At 38.9% G+C, this 20,772-nt stretch overlaps 1 protein-coding gene across 8 annotated transcripts in view; it reads right to left on the reverse strand.

The window, feature by feature from the left end:
• TRIM33 (tripartite motif containing 33) overlaps positions 1 to 20,772 on the reverse strand; it is a 54,549-nt gene that overhangs the window by 13,514 nt on the left and 20,263 nt on the right. For 2 of the 8 annotated variants that reach the window (XM_033153013.1, XM_033153009.1), the window contains exons 4-13: positions 19,013 to 19,145; positions 16,160 to 16,276; positions 15,164 to 15,278; positions 11,881 to 12,027; positions 8,406 to 8,523; positions 6,704 to 6,883; positions 3,926 to 4,173; positions 3,553 to 3,720; positions 2,771 to 2,971; positions 1,210 to 1,342 (exon numbers count right to left, since the gene is read on the reverse strand). In XM_033153013.1, coding sequence (XP_033008904.1) covers positions 1,210 to 1,342; positions 2,771 to 2,971; positions 3,553 to 3,720; positions 3,926 to 4,173; positions 6,704 to 6,883; positions 8,406 to 8,523; positions 11,881 to 12,027; positions 15,164 to 15,278; positions 16,160 to 16,276; positions 19,013 to 19,145 — 1,560 coding nt within the window. The remainder of the gene's footprint in view (positions 1 to 1,209; positions 1,343 to 2,770; positions 2,972 to 3,552; positions 3,721 to 3,925; positions 4,174 to 6,703; positions 6,884 to 8,405; positions 8,524 to 11,880; positions 12,028 to 15,163; positions 15,279 to 16,159; positions 16,277 to 19,012; positions 19,146 to 20,772) is intronic. The other 6 variants (XM_033153017.1, XM_033153016.1, XM_033153010.1 and 3 more) reach the window with 5 other exon arrangements.

Raw genomic sequence — 20,772 nt, forward strand, 5'->3', positions numbered from 1 at the left:
TGACATTTCACGTTAATTAATCTCACAATTTCCCCCTGAAATGAAATAGTTGCTCTGATTCCTTACATCTTAAGTCAAGCCCTAAATTATTTCTAATCCCAATTACTTTATTGTGATGCAACTATCATAAAGGACTATTAGTGACTGCATATTAACCACAAACATATGATACATTTAAAGAGAACCTACACTAATATAGGCTGACAACCCTGGGAATAATCAGAGACAACTGAAAAGGTTGGAGTGCACAGTAAAACGGGACTGAATGCTGATTTACTAACAATACATTTTGAAAGAGACATTACACACTGTGAAGTATGAAGTATCATTCAGAGCAATTTTAGTACTGCCATTTGTCCAGGTGTGTAAAGAAAGGTCTATAAACCCAGTTTCTCCTCCTCTCTGTATTTTGCACTTACTTCCAACATTCCACAGCAGTGGCACAAATAGGCAAGTTATGCTAGACTGAATTTTCACAGTAGCAGATGAATTTCAAGAACAGGACTTCAATTGCACTCTGGCACAGAATATTACACAGCTGCAAGACTATATAAATAGTACAGAAGCACCAGAGCATGGAACGGATATGAAAAAAGATTGCTGTTCAGCTCCATACTAGCCATGACAATTGCACTCATTTTATGAACTATTGTTGTATATTATGATATCGTGATTTTATTGTTTTGGTTTTCTGGAAACTGCCTTGGAAACAATGACGATGAGTGGTACAGAAAACTTAATTTTAACACTCACAGGATAAAAGACTGTAGTCACAATGCAATAGTTGCTGGTATGTACTTTAAAACTATTGCGACTTGTTGAGCATGAATCTTTTTGCTGCACAGAATGCGTTACTCTTTCTAGTGAGCTGGTGGCTACAATGCTGCACCCCTTTTTATAGCCCTCTCATTTACAGGTTATTTCATGAAGGGAAATAATTTATGCATAAAAATTGAGCTAAATCACAGCTACATAAAAGTTATAGACACTGGAAGAAAGAAAGAAGTGCTCATTGGCATTATTGCAGACGTTACTAGAAATAACTCGATGAAATTAAAAACAGGGATGTTAAGACCTGAGAAAATGTACTGGAAACATCAAATTTCTTTAAATTATTTGGAGTAGTCATTATTAAAGTTGCTGGTTGCTTTAAGCAGGTCTCAATTTAAGCAGAAATGTACAGATGCCCACTGCCTCTTCCCAGCTTACCTGATGAGCCTGGAGACAGGGCTGAGGGCCCAGGGGAGGGATTCATACTGCTTATAGGCTGAGGGGGTAGATGGCTGCCTGCGATATACCTACTTAGTAAATTATCTAAGTTACTGGAACCAGCATCTTCCAGCTGAAATAAAGGAGGACAGCCACACAGTGATTCTGCCAAGTCTAAATGCAACATTCTAGAAATGACAGCTTGAGGATCATCTGTATTTTCACTGAAGGAGTTTAAAGCACTAGCACTGATTCACATAATAAGGGGAAACAAACAGCTGAATACTCAAGTTTTGCCATATTTGTATTTGCTATATTCCTGCATGTATAATCAAGGAGTCTAGGAAATGGCTACAAATTATTAACAAACTTTAGCATAGAATATTGTAGCAAACTCTTAGAATTCAATGAGTTTTAAGAAGCAAGCATATTTCAAACTCAGTCGTCAATACTGATGCATAGGTTTGTGTCAGAGAGAAGTTTACATTCAAAACAACTTCCACTCTCTGCTTATGGAACTCATTCATTGCACCTTATATTTTACTAAGTTGCCCTGATTTGTATGTTTTAACTATCTTATTCAAATATAGGACAAAAAACGCAGACAAGGAGAAACCATATGCTTTCACTATTACTAAGAGGATTGCCACTAGAAGAATGGAAAATATATCATATTTTTAAAAAAACTCATCAGGGTGGATGGCAAAAATAGTTTAGGATACCTGATCTAGTTTTGAACAAGAATACATTTATTTTGTAGTAGGGCTTTTCCTTCAAGCAAGGTCCAAGGGTAGCACTGACCCATCAATAATCAACACTACGGGAACTTCATGTAAAAGTGGGCAGGGCCCAAATGGAAAAGATTGTGTGGCCTTTTTTTAAGGACACAGTTTAGGGAGGTTGTGAGGGAGTTACAAAAGCAATTAAGTGAAACCCCCAAATAAAACACACATTTTGGCATGATAGTAAAAGTGTTTTAGAAGTTAAAAGCACACTTTTAATGGACACATTTGGAAAGCCTTGTGTATGTGCTTGTGGGCTGGGAACAAAAAACCTTGTGGCATCACTGCAGAGGACCCATAGAAGCATACGGGGGGGGGGGGGTGTTAATTCATTAAATGACAAACTGGGAGGACACAAAAACATCTTGAGGGAGCCATGTGGCCTATGAGTTAGCAACCACTACCTTAGAAGACATACAGCTGAACTGAAAACATTTTAGTTTCAGTGCAGAATAAATTCAGACTTAGGTTCCAAAAATCGTAAATGCCACCCCCTGGCAAAAAAAAAAAAGATTCTAAATATGAATACTGATACTAAATGGTGTAAAATGCAATGAAAGAGTGAAGCAGATTAGGAGGAGACACAGTAATTTGTCCAGTGAGTTTCATACCTGATTAGGAAAACAAGACAGTTCTGGTCAGTTTATGAGAAGATGACCCAAGTCAAATATACCTTTTCAATACAGTTTTTAAAGTGTTGACACCAAACACACAATTAATATCTAGAAATTTTGATGTCGTATTATTAGCTTTCATCTGATTTGATATAGCTTACTAACCTGTATAGGAGGAATATCTGGCAAGGAAGGCAAATTTTCTGGGTTGGTTACTGATGGAATAAGCTCTATTGCTGCTACAGATGGGCTTGTTGGACCACGGTTCGCATTGGCCATGGTGGCTGTTGTAGGGCTTGTTGGGTTGATAGTATTATTGTGCACTGAAACAACTGGGAAGGGACCTGCATGTCCTGGGTTTGAATGCTGCCAAGACAAAGGAGAGGGGGAAGCAAGAGGGGGAAAATATTGTTATGATAAGGAGCAAACTCTTTCCTAAGCAAAAGTGGAAATTTTCAAAGCTTGTTGCTTTCCTGCAATTCTCTCCATGAGTTTCCCATTGCTGATAATTGTTTTAAACCTTCTAAAACATTTTTGCATCTTATTCACTTTTTTATAGGTCAGAAGGTTCCATAGAAACTTTAAACATAAACTTTTTTCTCCTTTTTGAAAACCTTTTTGCGAGCTTTCAACTCCCCCTCAATCGGAGAATGTAACAAATTATTCCCACATTAACATGCTGGTTATCCAGCCAAAAAGCAATAAAGTTGTGAAAGATAAAATGTGGCTGCAAGTGCATTTCATTAGATGCTCCATTAGCTTAAAAACTCTGCATGCGGCTAGTAATATCCAAAATTTTACAAGATTCCTATTATGCGGCTCTTTAAACAGCCAGCAACATGGAAGTAGATGTCCCTTTAAAAGATGTTTCACAGCTGATATATACACATAGAAGCTGAGCTGAATCAAAAGTCCAGAATCAAAGATGGGAAACAAAATGTGCACACAGCATATACTTGTCTTTGTAAGTGTGGCTGCATCATGTACTGGGGCCCGTTGTGGCGCGGTATCCCTGGGAGACGAGCAGTGTTCTGAGCCATTCTCATCTGGTGGGCTTGGAAAGCACCGCAATTCATTCCCCTCTGCATGGTCTGCATACTTATCAACCTCGGAGGCTACAAAACATTATGTAATTTAAAAGATGAGATAAAAGCAGTCCTCTTTGCCAAGTGAAGTAAATGAAGATGCATCTTTGTGCTTTACAAGACAGCGCTGTAAACCCTACCTTAAACTTTGTGGAATAAGGTAGAACTCAAAGTGCCAAAGATGCACTTTAGTGTCTACAATGAGTGTCTTCAATTTAGATCATCTGAAACTTGCCTGTTGCTGCAGCATCTGTGGGCCTGCCTGGCGAGGGATCTGCCCGGCAGGCTGCCCCATCCTCATCTGTTGTAACTGCTGGTGTTTTTGTTGTGCGTACACCTGCTGTTGCATATGCTGGAGCCGAAGCTGTGCAAGATTAATTTGCGGTGGAGGTTTGCTGATGTGGTTTGTTCCCGGAGGAACTTGTCCCACTACTACATTAGGAGTATAACCTTGGGTTGGTTTGCTTTCAATAACAAGATTACCTAAACAACAGGAGAGAGAATTGGTCAATCACAAAGTTATTTATTTTAAGCTAAATGTTAGCATTCTAGAAGTTTTACACTATGTACACCCTAGCTTCACAGCAGCTAAAAAGATAAAAGTTAAAAATAAATGTACTTTTAATCAATATATTCAGAGACTGGTAATTATTTGCACTTCCTTAGTGGCTTTAAATAAGATATTGGTTCTGATGTATCCATATCTTACCTTAGTTTTATGCATAAAGATACATCACAATCAAGGTCATGCAACACATTTTTGCAACAAAGTAATTTTGTGTCATCAATAAGCATTCAATATTTTATGAACTCATTTGCATAGCATTAGAAGGAAAAAGCCTTAAACACATAGTAATTATTGCTTGTGCATAATATGCAAATTTTATATATTGTAACTTTAAGCATTCCAGAGATTTTTAAAGGAAACACATTTAATACTTAGGAGACTAAAAGATGACAGACAGAAAACCACACAAATATACAAATATAACTCTGTAATTTTTACACCAGAGGCCTTTTGCAAGCCTTTTGTCCGGGTTATGGAATATCCTCCCCAGAGACAGCTGCCTGGCTCCTAAGCTGTAGTTTTTTTGATGCCAGGTTAAAACCGTTTCCCCCGGGCTTTTCATTTTTAGAAACATGTTTAGGTCCCTTGGGGCCATTAGAACATTGTTCTGGTTTTTGCTGGCATTATTTGGATCATTTAAACTAATTTTTTTATTTTATAGCCATGCTGTATTTTATGTGGGTTTTTTTTAAAAAAAAAAGTAAGATAATTTACTGTTTTCTGTTAATGCTGTAAGTATAAAACAAAACCTCAGAACATTTATAACCATTTTAGGATAATAGGGGCCTTGTGTTTCTTTACATGTAAGAGTCTTTCAATTATAATCACATTAAACAAATTATCCTTCTGATTCAACTAAGCTGGCACGCTAGCAGAAGTCAGCACAAGGGCTCTCAGTAGTGCAACAGGGCTTTCCCATCACCTCCCTGCCACCTCCTCCAATTCCACTCTAAAGAACTGGGAGAACCCCCAGAACAGTGTGCGGAGGGGAAGGAGGAGATTGCTGAAATGTTTCAGAAGATGGAACAATCAGAAGAGTGCAACGTTTAATTCCACCCCTTGTCTTGTGCAGTGATACTGAGCTGAAATACTGCAGTGTCCCTTAATTCAGAACTACACAACAACTACTTCTGTTGTTGCTTTCAAAGATTAAGTTAAGTGGTGAGAGACTGAAGCAAAGATGCTGGCAAGTTATTTGTAAATAAGACCAATATGATTTTTCTGTTTCATCATTCAAACAGGTATTTGAGTGATTCACAACTTTTAACACAAGTATGGGGAGACTGTGACCCTCCAGATGTTGTTGGACTCCCTCTCATCAGCCTCAGCCAACATGGCCAAGATCAGGAATGATAGTTGTAGAACACCTACAAGGCTATAGGTCCCCCATCCCCAATTTTACATTTTAAGTACTGTGCCCCAGATTCAAAAGACTATATGGGAAGCTTCTGAGCACGTACTAATGCCTTTGCAGTACAATTTTTCAAACCACAGACCTCTGACACAGCTGAAGCAGCAAGAGTTATAGCAAGTCCTAGTGTGCATATAGAGTCACTAGTGTGCATATAGAGTCACCTGGTGTGCATATAGTCACTTGTCTCTTGGACAGTCTCTAAGCTGGTTTTACAGAAATCCAGATTAACGCATCTTAAAATACTTATAATGAACTGAATTTGTGTCACCAAAACAGAAGACAAGCATCTCAATTTTCCATTTTACCTAAAAGTTTTGCATTTGTTAGTTGCTCAAGAAACTTTCTGCAAATTAATGTGAATTGTCTGATAAATGTGTAACTTACCCCTCTGCATTTTTAAACAAGCAAGATCTGTTTTCTTTTGCCCAGTTTTTGGTATGTCCTTTTCTTGATCATCTGAATTATAAAACTAGTAACTTCCTTGAAGCTATTCTACTGTAAGCTGCAATGGTTTGTGTACCTGGTTATTTCTTACATGAACCACAATTCCTAATCAAAATATTTTTAGATTTTCTTGCATCACAACTTCGAGTCAACTTTAGTAATTCTAAAACAAATACAACTTCCTGGAAGGGTGACAATCTGTTTTATGCAAGACCACACACCCACTGTTTATTGAATGGAGGTCTAAAATTAATTATAACTTAGAAATCTTTTCTTCAGTGTTACTGGAGCCAAATCAGTACTTGCACTCCAGTACCATTAACTGCAATGGGAGATCCCTCTCTTAACAGTTTATTTAGGAACTTGACAATGACACCCATGGTTTTCCCCGGTTTCAGAATTATCCTTGCATTGATTCTAGAGATTTGTTCTAGTCATATGCATTTGTCAAAGGCAGTCCTCATCACTGTTCATTCTTCAGTAAATTAAAGACAATATTTATTGAATTATTTTTACTTTCTGCTCCCTCTAGGATTCCTCTGAAAATATTTTTTTAATGTAGTTTTCCAAGACTTCATTTCCAATACCTTTTTCAGTTCCCAATGTATAGCCCCAATCCAAAGGGCCACATGATGAGCTCTGCACATGTAGTGGGGGGTTCCGATACCTCCCCCTTTCCAGAAGCATCCCCTCACAGTGCCCAACAAGCTGCCCTGAAGCTTGAGGAACCTCGAAAGTGTCCTCCAACAGAGTAAGAGGAGTTGCTGCTGGAGAAGAACACGGGAAAAACCTGGTATGGACATGTAAGCCTTTGTACACACCTAAGAGGCTCTAATCTATTTTGCTCAGTATCCTATACTGGCTCTTAATTATCCAACCAACAAATTCTCTCATCAACGTTCTCTGTTCTTTTATATTACTTGTAGTTACTATGGGGAGGTATAGAAGTCTAACACATGAAGGAAGGGATTTTAATACAGGTACACAAACATGGATCCAAATGGGATTTTGCCTGCTATTGCCCTCTCTCCTTCTATATATGCCAAAAGCTGGAGAGCCATGCATGAAGGTATAGATTTCTCTCCTGTGAAGCTGTCTCTATCTTGATACTAGAGCTTTGCCATGCCAAAGAACGCATACACCTTGCTCATACATTGCGTCACTGAAGGAATCTTGTTTTCACTCATTCTAATCTGTTGCTATGAGGAAGGTTAACAAGTCTTAAAAGCCAAAATGTCCTGCCGATACCATGCAAAAGTATTTTGGGACCAGTTGGAATCTGGTGCCCAATTTTCTCTTAGAATATCTAAAATGTGCTGCTAAAAGTTCTGGGAAGTTTTCAGCCCTGTTTAGCTGGTATAAATATTATTCATATTACTAAGTCTACAGGACAAATACTAGACCGAGTTTCCCATGTCTTCCTATTGTTTCCTAATCCTTTGTTTACAGAAATACGGCAACTAAGTTGCAGCCTAACATACTAAGAAGTTTGGAACAAACGAGTCTTCTTTGAACGCCTGAATGTGGGCTACCAGATTTGACCCTCAATTGCTTTCCCCTTCAAGGAAGCACACTGATTGTAGACTGACACTTTCCAGTGTCCTTTATTACTACAGAGAGATAGAAGGGAATGACCAACAGAGTACATGGAATCAGAGTAATCTTGCATGTAGTTCAGCAGACTCTCTCCACTCCTCCTCCATCACCACTGTCATGACCCTCCCCTCCCCGCTTTGGTGCCTGCTCGTCACTCTACCTCTCTTGTCACAGTGCTTTCTTGGAAGACTATTCAAGCTGTGTAAAATCTGGAGAAGCATCTGAAGTAGCCTAACACCACTGTATTCAATGATTAACAGCAGTGCAGCACTACCTATTTCCAAGTGAATAACGATGCATCCAGACTGCAGAGAGAACTATTCTAGTGACAGGGAGTGCATGCAAAGCAGAAGCATAGTTTGAGAGAAGCATCTGGGTAGTGGCTGCATATGTTATAAAAGCTTTGGCTGGGATCCAACCCCATACAAGCAAACAGATGACAGTTCATCATGTGCACAGGAGTGGAAAGGACTTGCCAAACAAGGGGAGTTTGGCTTAATGTCTGCTTAAAGTCAGATAATTTTATACAATTATACAGTGAAAAAAAGCTTCCTGGTATGAATGGATCCAATCCACTACCACCATTTTTTTTGTGGTACTCTACAGAAAATGCTATCTATTTCATGCTACTCATCATATTAAGAATTTTTGCACATTGAATTCAGCTTTCAGAAAAATGGAACACCCTCTCACCTAAGTTGACTACATTCTTTGCCCAGAATGTGGGATCACAATGGAAGCGTATTGCTCCATTAGCAGCTGGGACAGGATCACATCGTGCTTTTAAAATATGTCGCAGCTGGAACGTGATCTGTGAGAAGACAAACACTCTCAGATTAGTGATGACATTGTGCGGAGAGTCAACAAAAAGAAGTCGACAAAACAAAATGCAAATTGTCAGCAACTGTGTGTGGCTTTGAGCAAGTTGCCATCTCTTATCCTAACCTATCTCACAGAAATGTTATGAAGCTAAACCTTATTTTCAGACCCTTAGAAGAATTGCAGGATACAAACATGAGGTCGCAAGAGAATTACTACTGGAGTGCATTACTTCTAAAATACAAGAAGGTAGATTTTAAGCAAATAGATGGTGGCACAGGACTAAGCCACATTCAGAGTATACCCAGTGGAATGAAAAAACTTACTCACTGAAACCCATTGATTTCAATGGATCTACTTTAGGAATAGCTTAGTCTGATACCACCCTGAGTTCATAAGCCTAGTTTAGAACAACCTGGTAACTTGTATTTTTATACATGCCTGACTTTAGTTGTTCCAATGTTCAAATGATAACACAGAAAACATACACAAAATACAGAACAAGACTTTAATTTTTCCATGTGAGTAGAAAGCAAATGATGCAGATTTGACAAGGGAAAAAGTCTATTCTAAGTCAAAACCCTGGAATTGGTTTTAAATTCTAATTTGCTTCATTAAGGTGTCACCCAAAGCTCAAGTCAAGGTGCTAGACTTTTATCAGTTTGGAATTACAAACTGAGAGAGCCATATCAACACTCAAAAATGATAGTAAATTCCCCTTAATTTGTTCCCCTTATCTTCCAGCAGCACTTCTGTCAAGCTAAATATCAAATTTCAGTACCAAATTTTTAATGGAAAAATGTGCTTCCTGCCTTTCACTGAAACAGACACAGGAATTACTGAGAATTGAGCAGGATCAGTTCACAGCAACTGCTGATATTGATCCAAGGTGGTAAGCAGTGATGCAAGTAAAATTTTGATGGCCTCCTTTAATTGGCATCTGAATTATCATGTAAACACAACTTTTATAAATACTGTATTAATTTTCCATGCTATGTAAATGTGCTAAACATTTAAGCCAGCTGCCAATTGTAGTCCAATATGGAAGGTAATACTTAATCAAATAAAACACATTCAGATATGGTTTTATGCAACCAGGGTTTTAGTTCTGATTTGCAGTCTATCATTAAAACAACTGGTTTTGACTTGAAGCAAATCAAGTGACAACTTCATCAACTGAAATTTCCGTTTTTTGGTTTTACTTTATCCTGGTGTTTTGTTTTGTTTTTACAAATAACTAGAACTAGAGAGGGGAAATGGAAAAAAATCATTGGGAAAAGTTTGACTCTTTAGAATTCTTGGTGATTGCTGTTATGGTTTTTAACTTACCGTATATACTCGAGTATAAGCCGACCCAAATATACGCCGAGGCACCTAATTTTACTACAAAAAAACCGGGAAAGCTTATTGACTCGAGTATAAGCCAGGTGTGCGTGTATTGGTGTTGGTGGAGGAGGAAGGAGCAGCCGGAAAGGGCTTTTGGGGTGCTCCCCCCCCCCCACCGCTCAGAAGAGCAGGGATCACAGCTGCGGTTGGGAGAGGCATAGTGCAGCACTTCTCCCAACCGTGGCTCCGATCCCTGCCGTTCCGTGAGGGGGGTGGCGGGAGCAGAGGAGGGAGCAGCCAGAAAGGGCTCTTTCGGGCCGCTCCCTCCTCCCCCTCCATCTTTGCTGCTGTCCGCAGCAGCGGAAGAGGAGGGAGCAGCCGGAAAGGACTCTTTTGGGCTGCTCCCCCCCCACCGCCGCTCACAAGAGCAGGGATCATAGCCGCAGTTGGGAGAGGCACAGCGCAGCACCTCTCCCAACCGCGGCTCCGATCCCTGCCATTCCGAGAGGCGGGTGGCAGCGGGAGCAGAGGCCTGAAAGGGCTCCTTTCTCGTCGCCGCCGCCCACCTCACTTGAGTATAAGCTGAGGGCAGCTTTTTCAGCACAAAAAATGTGCTGAAAAACTCGGCTTATATTTGATATACGGTAACTACCCAGATGAAGTTGTTCATTGGATGGTATATCACTGTTAAAACTGTTGGCATCTGTCTGTCTGAAGAGACAATGGAATAATGAAGCATCGGGTGGGTAAAGTCAAACCACTGGAGAGTGCCTCTTGTGGCTGTAGAGACTAATATGGGAGAAACATGTTTTATTGCAGGTGGAACAGATAAAGGTGTCTGGTTTCACTGTTACAGAAGCACCATGGCATTTCTTCTCTCTGTGCTTCTCCCAGCGGTCATTTCTCCTCTGGTCACTACTATGGATACACAACCTGACTGTCTTCAGGCACTGCGGTCATCTGCAAGAGATTCCTACATGGCACGGTTAATGTTGCCAGCCTTCATGCCACATCTGCAGACATCTTTGTAACACAGAGTTGGTCTGCCAAAAGGCCTGGTGCCTAAAACAGCTCCCCATAAAGCACATCTTTGGGGATCCGGCAATCTTCCATTGTGTGGACGTGACCAAGCCGCAGTAGACGTCACTGAGACAGAAATGTGGACATGGTGGGAATGTGGGCTTGGAAGAGCACATATTTGTTTGAGACTCTGTCCTACCATGTTATGCCCAAAATCTTCCTGACATAGTGCTTACAGAAGACATTGAGGTGTTGCTCCTGGCAGGTGTAAGTTGCTTATGACTCACTTCCATAATGCAGTGTGCTCAACACGCAAGTCCGGTAGACCTTCCTCTTGGTATTGGTTGTTAGCATCGCATTCTCCCATACCCTTTTGGAGAGGCAAGTTGTTGTTATAGCTGCCTTACCAACACACCATCAATGGAAAGGTTGCTGGTTATGGTGGAGTCCTTTTCAGACCTACTTCACTGGTATTGAGTAAATTAGATATAGCTACAAGGCACTAAAGTTTCAGTGACTGTCTATACAAGTGAAACTGTTTGTTTCAAACAACATCTAACTCCATGAACTTTGCAAAGAAGCCAACAAATTGCCCCTCAGCTGACCATCATGAAGCCTAGGTAACCACCAGAAACTATCTGGCCTGACATCAACTCCTGTATAGATTCAGAAACAGGTAAAAAACCATTCAGCACCTGCTAGAAAGACCTACATAATTGTCAACACTATGTATTGCAGCATTATATTTTTAAAAAGCAGCATGTGTCAGGGCTAGCTGGCTTGCCAAACAAACTTCCAAATTTTACAGTAATTTAAATAGCAAGTTTGGAATGAAGTGTGGACTGGAGACACTTGTACAGATATTAGCAAAGTGGCATTAGCTGTACTTACCTGAAAACTTTGAGAGTAAGAAAAACATGGGTCCCCATGATGCAATATTCTTGTTTCAATGAAAGAACAACAGTATAATCTATGCTATACTGGAATTCAAAGCTTTCCTTACCAGTCGCTTGCTATAGAGTAATGCAGTGCTGCTGCCACTTGCAATGGCCCAATTAGTAAAGTTCATCACATGTTTCACCTGCCGTGATAGACCACTGATATCGTTCTGCTGCTGTATTAGCTTCATCTGTCTCTCCTTTGTTACAGTCTGAATAGAAACAGTGCACACATATCCATTTTTAAAAAATAATACCAAGTGCAATAATTAAAACATATATCTATGCAACGTGTGGATACTTAGTAGAGACGCAAATCCAACATTTTGAGAGTGGACATTTATTTGTAGAATAACTTTGTGCCGTACTGGCACTGAGTGCTGATAGGTCACTGGGCAGAACAAAAAAAAAATTCATTGGATTATGTTAATTGTTTTTTAAAATTACAATTATCATGTTGGCATGGACATGATCTGAAAATGTACACTGCTGAAAACTTGCTGAAGCTAAGTAAGTGGTTGGGTGGGAGACTTTGTCAGAACTCAAAAAGTTCAAACAATAATGGAAGAAAATTGGATATAATTGTAATAAATAATACTTATAGTCATTGGCAATACCATCAATTTTTATTCAGTTTAATTATGGTTGCAAACTTCAGTCTCACAGATGGATTTATTTTAGACATCACTTCCTCCAGTTTCCCAGTAACCATAATTGGAATCATTAGTGTTAGTTAAACTGCTAGCAACTATTTCAGATATATATTTCAGATATTTCCTATAATGCTGAAAAGTGTAGTTTATTTTAGATTATTTTAAAACATAGATGCTGGGTTGTACCCAGTGATATTTGTGCATGAGCAGAATGAGATTCCAGTCATAATAATAATTTATACCCCACCCTTTCCCTTTATCGCTGCTCCCCATAGCTCTTTGCATGCTCCCAAAATCTGTTCCAAGAGGTTGGTGGACCCTTTGGTTTGGGGGATTGTTGGGGCCTCAGATGAGAATAAGGGAAAATCCTGTTCTGCCCGATTATGGGCAATTCTTCCTACCACTATAGCAACGGACAACAGAGCCCTGCGATGTTTGGTAGTGATTCCCAGCCCTCCAGAGCAGCTTTTTAGGGGCGGGGCAAAGGATGATGCAGATGGCTGCAGGGAAGAGGGGAGAAAGAAAAGATCCACTGTGTGAGCCTGCCTTCTACTCACACGATGTTGGCTACATCCCATATATACAATTTTATTATTTTATACATTATCTACCTAAAAGATGCTCAAGGCAGTTTACAAAAAAGGAAAACATACAACAGGATTATAAATACTCCATAATTTTGCATTATGATTTATTTCTTCAAAAAGTGCTAATTTGATGCAAGTTGTTAAAGCTAGCTTTATATCTACATTTTGACCAAGTCTGCTTCAAGCAGTCATCACTTACTTAACCTATCAAATAAATATAGCACCAGCAATAAACATCCCCCATCCCATCCCATTTGGTGCTTGTTACCGCAGAGCTTAATAGGCTTGCTTTCAGGCATCTCAGTAATTTTATCAAAATTAAAGCAAAAAGTGGGGCAATCTATACCTCTGGGCATCACAAGGGAAGACAACATGGAATATGAATATGATTTATCATAACTTTGAAACACTGAAGGTAAAGTTTCAAAGAACTCTACAAAAGCAACATCACTGTTATAGGTCAAATTTTTACTCTCTCACTCTCTCTATACACACACACACACACACACACACACAAAATTTATATTTTCCTGTAAAAAATCATCTATTTCTAAAATTTCATTTGTTCATAAGAATTAATTAGTAGCATAATGAATGGATAGAATACCATTTAAATCGTGCCATTTCTAAATTGCAATTAACTTTTTTTAGGAGCATAGTACACGCACAGTACCCTTGGGTATACTAAAATTAGACTGCAATCCTATGCCCACTGAACTCAATGGAAGCTACTTCTGAAAAAACATGTATAGGATTGCACTGTTAATAGTGCCTTTCAGTGTCTTAGTTTTTCTCCTTAAAATTTAAGAAGGAGAAAGGTATTCTATTAGACTATTGTGTTTTTTAAAAAATTAGAAGTATTCCCATAACAATAATTTGACTATAAAAATTATACAACATTGTGCATTTTGTGAATTATTTTCCTATTCAATATTTCCACTGAACTACATCTGGCTATGGAAACCATTTTGAGATATTGGTACCACGTATAAGATTAGCATATTAAAAACATTTTCATTATGAAATATAAAAGCCAAACATGTAAAATCTCATCCCGACTGATTAAAGTCATCAGAAAATTGTCCAATTCAAAATGTTCTGAGCAACCCACATCACCAACACCCTTTCAACCTATGACAGGGGACTTGGCAATGAATAACTCAATATTGCAATGAGACACAAAGTTGCTATGTAGATGACTACTAATTTGTCATCCACTGAAAAAATAATAATCTGCATCCAACTCAGAAGAATTTTAATTAACTACAGATTCAGTTAGTGCCACTAAAAGAATCCTGCAAACTGTACTTTCCCAAGGATGCTGTGAGCCATCAGGAGACCCCTCACAGGGCTACAAGCACTCTTAACTAAAGTTCCAATAATTCTTTGAAGGAAGCCATGATTATTTAAGTGGCATAAGAGAGCTTTAAATGTATGGTATGGGTGTGATCACACAAATCTGAAGGGTAGGACAAGTATCAATGAGAGAATTCAAATTTTAAAATGATGCATTCAACAAAGGGTAAGATTTTTATGAGCCATCACACGGAAAGCAGCAAACTTAAAAGTCATGTTACCGAGTGGCTCTGCAATTTGTGCCTTACTGAACTGTCATGAATATTTACAACCCATGTCGGTTTTAGGCAGGCATATTGAGAAAGGAACTCAATGGCCCTTTCTGCACTTAGCTAAGCCGTAGTTTTGGACCACATGCACAAGCAGCAGCAAGCCTCAGGCACACATGCTCCTCACTCTCCTCCAGCATAGCCATGAACTCAATTAACTAGAGTTCCCCATTTTGTGCAAACTGGAGGAAAATCTGGTTACGTTAAACTACAGGCTGTTAACAAGCCAGGATCATAAGCCACAGTTTTGACTCTTGGCTTGCTTGACTAAAGTGCGTAATTTAAACTAACCAGAGATATACAAAGTTTGAATGTAATGGAGCTTGCAAGCATTGTGTGGGAAATGCACCAAGAATTTCATAATGGACAAAACCAACCACAGGGTTATTCAAGACAGAAGAAGCCATATACCGGTACATGCAAAGATCACAGATAGGATTCATGCCAAACATTTTTATTTATTTATTTTGCATTTAGTTGTACCTCAAGCTGTTGTAGGAGAGCTTTTCCTTTTTTATTGATTTCATTAATGAGGGTAAAAATAGCCACTTTGATTTCCTGTTCTACTCGTTTGTTAGTTTCATTTACTTCTTTTATCCTGAAAGAGAGAAATGCGCTGTCAGGCAGTAGCATTACAACATCTTTAACCTTTTTCTCCCTCAAGAAAAAATTCAACATATTATATAAATACAGATTTATATGAAGTATGTTCAACTTCAGTACAACATAACATCCAACCATATTTTCCATTCATTCTTAAGAGGAAAATCTTAAAAGTAATTTCGTTTTACAATATGGGACAACAACTTCCATCAACATTAAAATATACTTCTACGTTTGTTAGATATTTTTGTTTCATGTGTTATGAAATGTTTATTCCACTGCTTTTGGGGGGACTAACTTAGCACAAAGAAACTTAGTTGTTGTTTTTTAAACTAATTAATAAAAGGGGCAACCTGTTATTTCAATTTAATGTTCACCTCTCTGCCTGAAGCAGGTAGTAATTTGTCCTCCTATAAGCACCTGCCTATCCTGCCACTGGTGTCATATTGATGTGTTGTGCTCCCTGGGGCATTATTAACTCCTATTTCTAACCTACTCTTCATCAATTAAGATCCCAGAGTAATGAAACACACTGCAGTGCTGCAGTAACTGCACAGGTGGTTTGCACATACTCTCCATCTTTAGCTGCAAAAAGCCAGGGAGGTTGCCTGGATGTTCTAACTCGTTAGTGAGGAAGGCTCTCCCCACCAAAGCTGCAAAGTGCATGGGCACACTGTTCTTCATTGAACAGGCACTTGTGAATCTGGTATAACAAACAACAATTGCAGAAATCTATTTCTACATGTGGATTCTGCCTGCTGAATAGCTGCTCTACTTTCATCTTCGGAGGCTAGAATTTTAGTAATCCTATAAACTAGCCCATCTGAACAAAAGAATAATAAAAGCATTATTATATAAATAATAATAATCACCTACCTATTTTGCACCTGAGTAGCTGCAAAGTTAACATAATTCTTCTTTTCAAGGAGTTTGGCTAATAGATTCTCAATAGCACCCTTTTGATTCTGAAACGCTTCTTCCAAAAACTGGTACCTTTCCGAAGCAAAAGACAACATGCTATTATCAAGCAGGAGCACAGCAGTAAGAGGAAACACTGGATTGAAACAGAAGCTTGCTAACGTGAAGCTTGCTAACGGCCGAAGCCTAGGGAGGTTAGAGCCTAAGGCATGCCTCTGACGGTGAATGGTGGGTTCCGGCCTGCATCAATCGCAACACCTCTTAGTCTGTTTCAATTCTCAAAACAAAATCCAGTGTTTCTAGAAATCTAAGACTATAAGCTATGTGGTGATTTTGTGAAAAATCATTTGCATTCTGCACAAATATTTTTTTGTGGAAGGTTGAATTATGCGTTCATGCTGAATTGTCCATTCACTGAATGGTTTGTTTTTGCTTCACTGATAATTTACTGGTTTTTTTTTTAATATTATGAACCACTTATGTAGAGGTTATTCAAATACTTTATTAGAATAAAAAGCTCTGAGCTCAGCCCTGGAAAAGCAGCATAAAAATATTAAATAATAATCAAATATATAGAATCGCAATGATATGGTCAAGCTTTTGCAGAATCCCTTGCACGTCAAATTTTGCTATCCTTCTCTGCTGCAGATGCCAGAAAATATTATTCTTGAACATAAGTCTGTGAATGGGGGATAATAACTTCACACTGTATAAAACTGTTATCTTATTTTATTACCAGGGTTCATGTCTCAGAAATTGTCCAGATTGCAATCTGCATTACATACAAATCTAAGCTATTGTAGTGGTCCATCTATAAGGCAAGAAGAATACCGTGAGCTTGCCATCTTTATTTTAGTAAACCAGACCCAGCCAACTGGTTAGCAAAAAAGCTCAATCAACTATCCATATATTGCTAATGTCAAATTAATATTGTCAAAGTTTCTGAAATAGCATGTTATTCTAAAAATATGTGACCAATCTTAACCTCAAGAATTTCATGCTCCAGAAACAACATAATGAGAATTTCCCTGAAGAACTAAAATATTTAAACAAGGAAATTACCTTAGAAGTATGCCCTAAAAGGTGCAAAGATAACCGACTGAACACAAATATCCTAGCATACAGAGGCAGGCACTACTACACTGATTTTTTCTTTCCTTATGCACAGCTTCCTGTACCTCTAAGAAATCACCAGTTTAAAGTTCAGCAGGCCGATCTTACAAACCAAATCAATGTAATGTATTCAAGTGGAAAACAATAAGTGTTTTCATTGAGCTGCATTAATGCTATAGAAGCAGCAATGTTACAGATGCATTCTTCAAAGTACTAATCATGGAAGCTAAGACAAGTATTTCTGCTTAAATCATGCCTACATGCATATTTGACCAGAGGTAGCCATTTGCGGCATCATATTTCTTTCATAAACTCAGTGATTTTGAAACAATTAACATTCAGTGTTACATCAATCTACGGAATGAACTCATGCAATAATAGCCTAATCCTTGTTAAAGTGTCAGCATCATTGGTGCCAATTCTATTAAATTATCAGCATCTAATTGCATACATCAGTTCATGAACCGTTAATTTTTTGTTCCATTTCATGCACTGGCGTTGTTTACACATCACATTAGATCACAGTTAAATGAACTATGGTTTAAGTGAAGGAGCAGCATGGTTTAATGTGGTCCACGCTACTCAAAAATTTCCAGTTCCCAATTCACTCCTCCCTCCTGTGATGCTGCCACATCAGAGAGGAAACAAGCCATAGTCTGGCTTATCACGGTTCCTCTCCAAACCAAGTATGAGAAGTAAACCAAAAACAAACCTTTGCTCATAGTTTGTTTGGAGAGAAACAAAGCTTGGGCTTGGGTTCAGCTACAACAAGAAGCTTGTTTTGTCCCCAGCAAGGCAGCAGCACAAGTGGGGACCTTGGACCACATGCACCAGCACACAACTTATTCAGACTAAACTACCATTTTGTTTAACTATGATTTAATATGACATATGAATCAGGCTTTCGTCAGTCACTCCGAACATTTCCTTTTATAAAGAAAAAGTGGGAGAAATTTTTGTATAAAATAATCTATTTCTAAAACTGATCAATTAAAAAGCAGTTCCTGATTAATTGGGCAATACACTGAAAATGTCAATTATTTTTAACAGATGTACTTACAAAAATGGCAGGTGCTGATGCCCTCTTTTTGAACACACATTCCCTTCTCTACCCACACTGGAGGAAATGCCTCTTCTAAGATGGCACTTGCTGCACACATCATGTAAAATCAAGCTATGTTTCCCCACAAAAATATTGCTTTATTTGTGTACAAATGTGTAATTTAAATTATCAACTAAAAGTCATGTGATTAAGATTTCTTTAATCTGATGACTATTGCTCTATTGCCACTTAGAATCAGTACTGGAATTAAGAGCCCAAAGCACCACCAGCCCAAATCTATCTGCTACAGACACAAAGTTCACACATTTTATAGCAGAAATACTTAAGGACTGTACAGTGGACGCTCGGGTTGTGAATGTGATCCATGCGGGAGGCGCATTCGCAACCCGCAGCGCCGTGTCTGCGCACGCACGGGTTGCGATTTGGCACTTCTGCCCATGCGCAAAGCACGATTTAGCATTTCTGCGCATGCGCCAAAACCCGAAAGTAACCCGTTCCGGTACTTCCAGGTTCGGCGTGGTGCACAACCTGAAAACGCGCAACCTGAAGTGGTTGTAACCCGAGGTATGACTGTACAGTATTTTAAATGCACCTGCTGTGCGAAGAAACAGCATAGGAATAGAAAAGAGCTATACCTATGTTCTTTGTGTTCCAATAACTGGCAGTCTCTGCATGTCAGTCTGTCACAAGTTTCACAGAAGAGTTTTAGCTGTTCTTGTTTGTGCACAGGACAGAAAACATGACGCTGACCAGATGCTCCAACAGCCTCTGTTTTAAGAGAGAGAGAGAGAGAGAGAGAGAGAGACTTTTTTGTATTTTAAAGTAAAGATTAAGTCTGTCTACAGATCGAAACTGGCAGAAGAGTGTCCAGAGCTCAAGGAGGGTCAATGTCATGGCATAGTTCTCCATGCAGAGGCACAGACTGCTGACTAGGAACAGTATCAGGTCCCACCATTTCTGTCTTTCAGTTTCTTTGGATTGGGAAAGTGCTATGTTCCACTTCCCATCTATTTCTTCTATTCACTTCTTTCTCAGCAAATACCCCTCCCCTCCAAAAAAGAACCAAACACTGTGTTACTTTTGTTGAACTTCTGTCTTCAGCACAAAATCCCTTCCCAGTTTTATTTACGTCCTGCAGTAAGGGAACAATCCAGCAGCATTAACAGCCAGCATTAACATCCAGCTATGGCAGTTGCCTTGCAAGACATAAAGGGGGTGTTGTTTGTGGTGAATGATTGTGGCCTAGATCTCGACCGGAGGAAGGTATTAAGATGGTGGAACCACATCTCTGTTATCCCGCTAATTAAAACTATCCTGCCTCACTAACTATTGTCGTATTTTCCTACAATTCTTTATCTCTAACCTCTGAGAGAATCTCACTTGCTCCAACTACCTTGTTTCTCCAACTACTCCAACCAACTCTTTTCTCAGCCTTCAACAAACTGCCTTCCATTCCCTACAGTTCATTGAAACTGCTTAGTCAAAACCACCCACTTCCAGATCCAAATAAACATAATGTTACTTTTCTTACTTTCATCTTAAAACACTCTTATATTTATTAATTTATATGTCACTATAAAGCAGCATCAAAAAGTAGGCCTCTGCCCTGTGGAACATGTAATCAAATATTTGACACTGTGCCTCCGCTGGAGGAAATGTTAGAAGAGGGAGAAGAGAGAAGGAGGCAAGCGTAAATTGGAAGAGTATGCATTCCATTCAGTTACATATACTTTAGCTTAGCTTCAGTAATGGAAGAGGAATAAGATGCAAGCAAGCATAAACAACCTAGATAAGTCTTCATCACTTATAAATGGTTAAACACAAGCATTGCACGTCGTGAGTAGGTCTAGGATTGCAATAGCAGGGACAAAACTAATAGGGTGTGTCCACTAACTCACCTACAACAATCTGTCTTCTGACTAATAAACTGCCGGAAATTACTCATCTTCATATATTTTATTGATACTGCCAATATTACATTAAGGAAACAGACGTGTGGACAGACTTTTTGTGAAAGCTTACGGCCAATATTTAAATGTTTTTTTTATTAATGACTGGAACGTCATTGTACTTCAGAAATATCCAAGAATTGTTTAGTTTTCCAATGGGAAACCATGGCTCTGGGATCAGAAAATGCACAGCAGAAGGTAGCCAGGTATTGAACTTAGCAGCAAGGGTATCAGAATTGTACCATGGGCTACATAACAACAGCGACTGAGCTGCCCAATTGAAATAGACTGAGTCATGTATGAAATTAAGTATTTTGTGATATTTGCTTTCCAATGAAGTCACAAACTGAGTAGATGCAATTCAACAGCCTCTCTCTGTTCCAAAACACAAAAATGACATGGATTTTCAGTATACTAAGCTATCTATAGAGTCAGACAGGCTATTA

The sequence above is a fragment of the Lacerta agilis genome, chromosome 6 (assembly GCF_009819535.1).
Source record: "Lacerta agilis isolate rLacAgi1 chromosome 6, rLacAgi1.pri, whole genome shotgun sequence".
In the NCBI taxonomy this organism is placed as follows: domain Eukaryota; kingdom Metazoa; phylum Chordata; class Lepidosauria; order Squamata; family Lacertidae; genus Lacerta; species Lacerta agilis.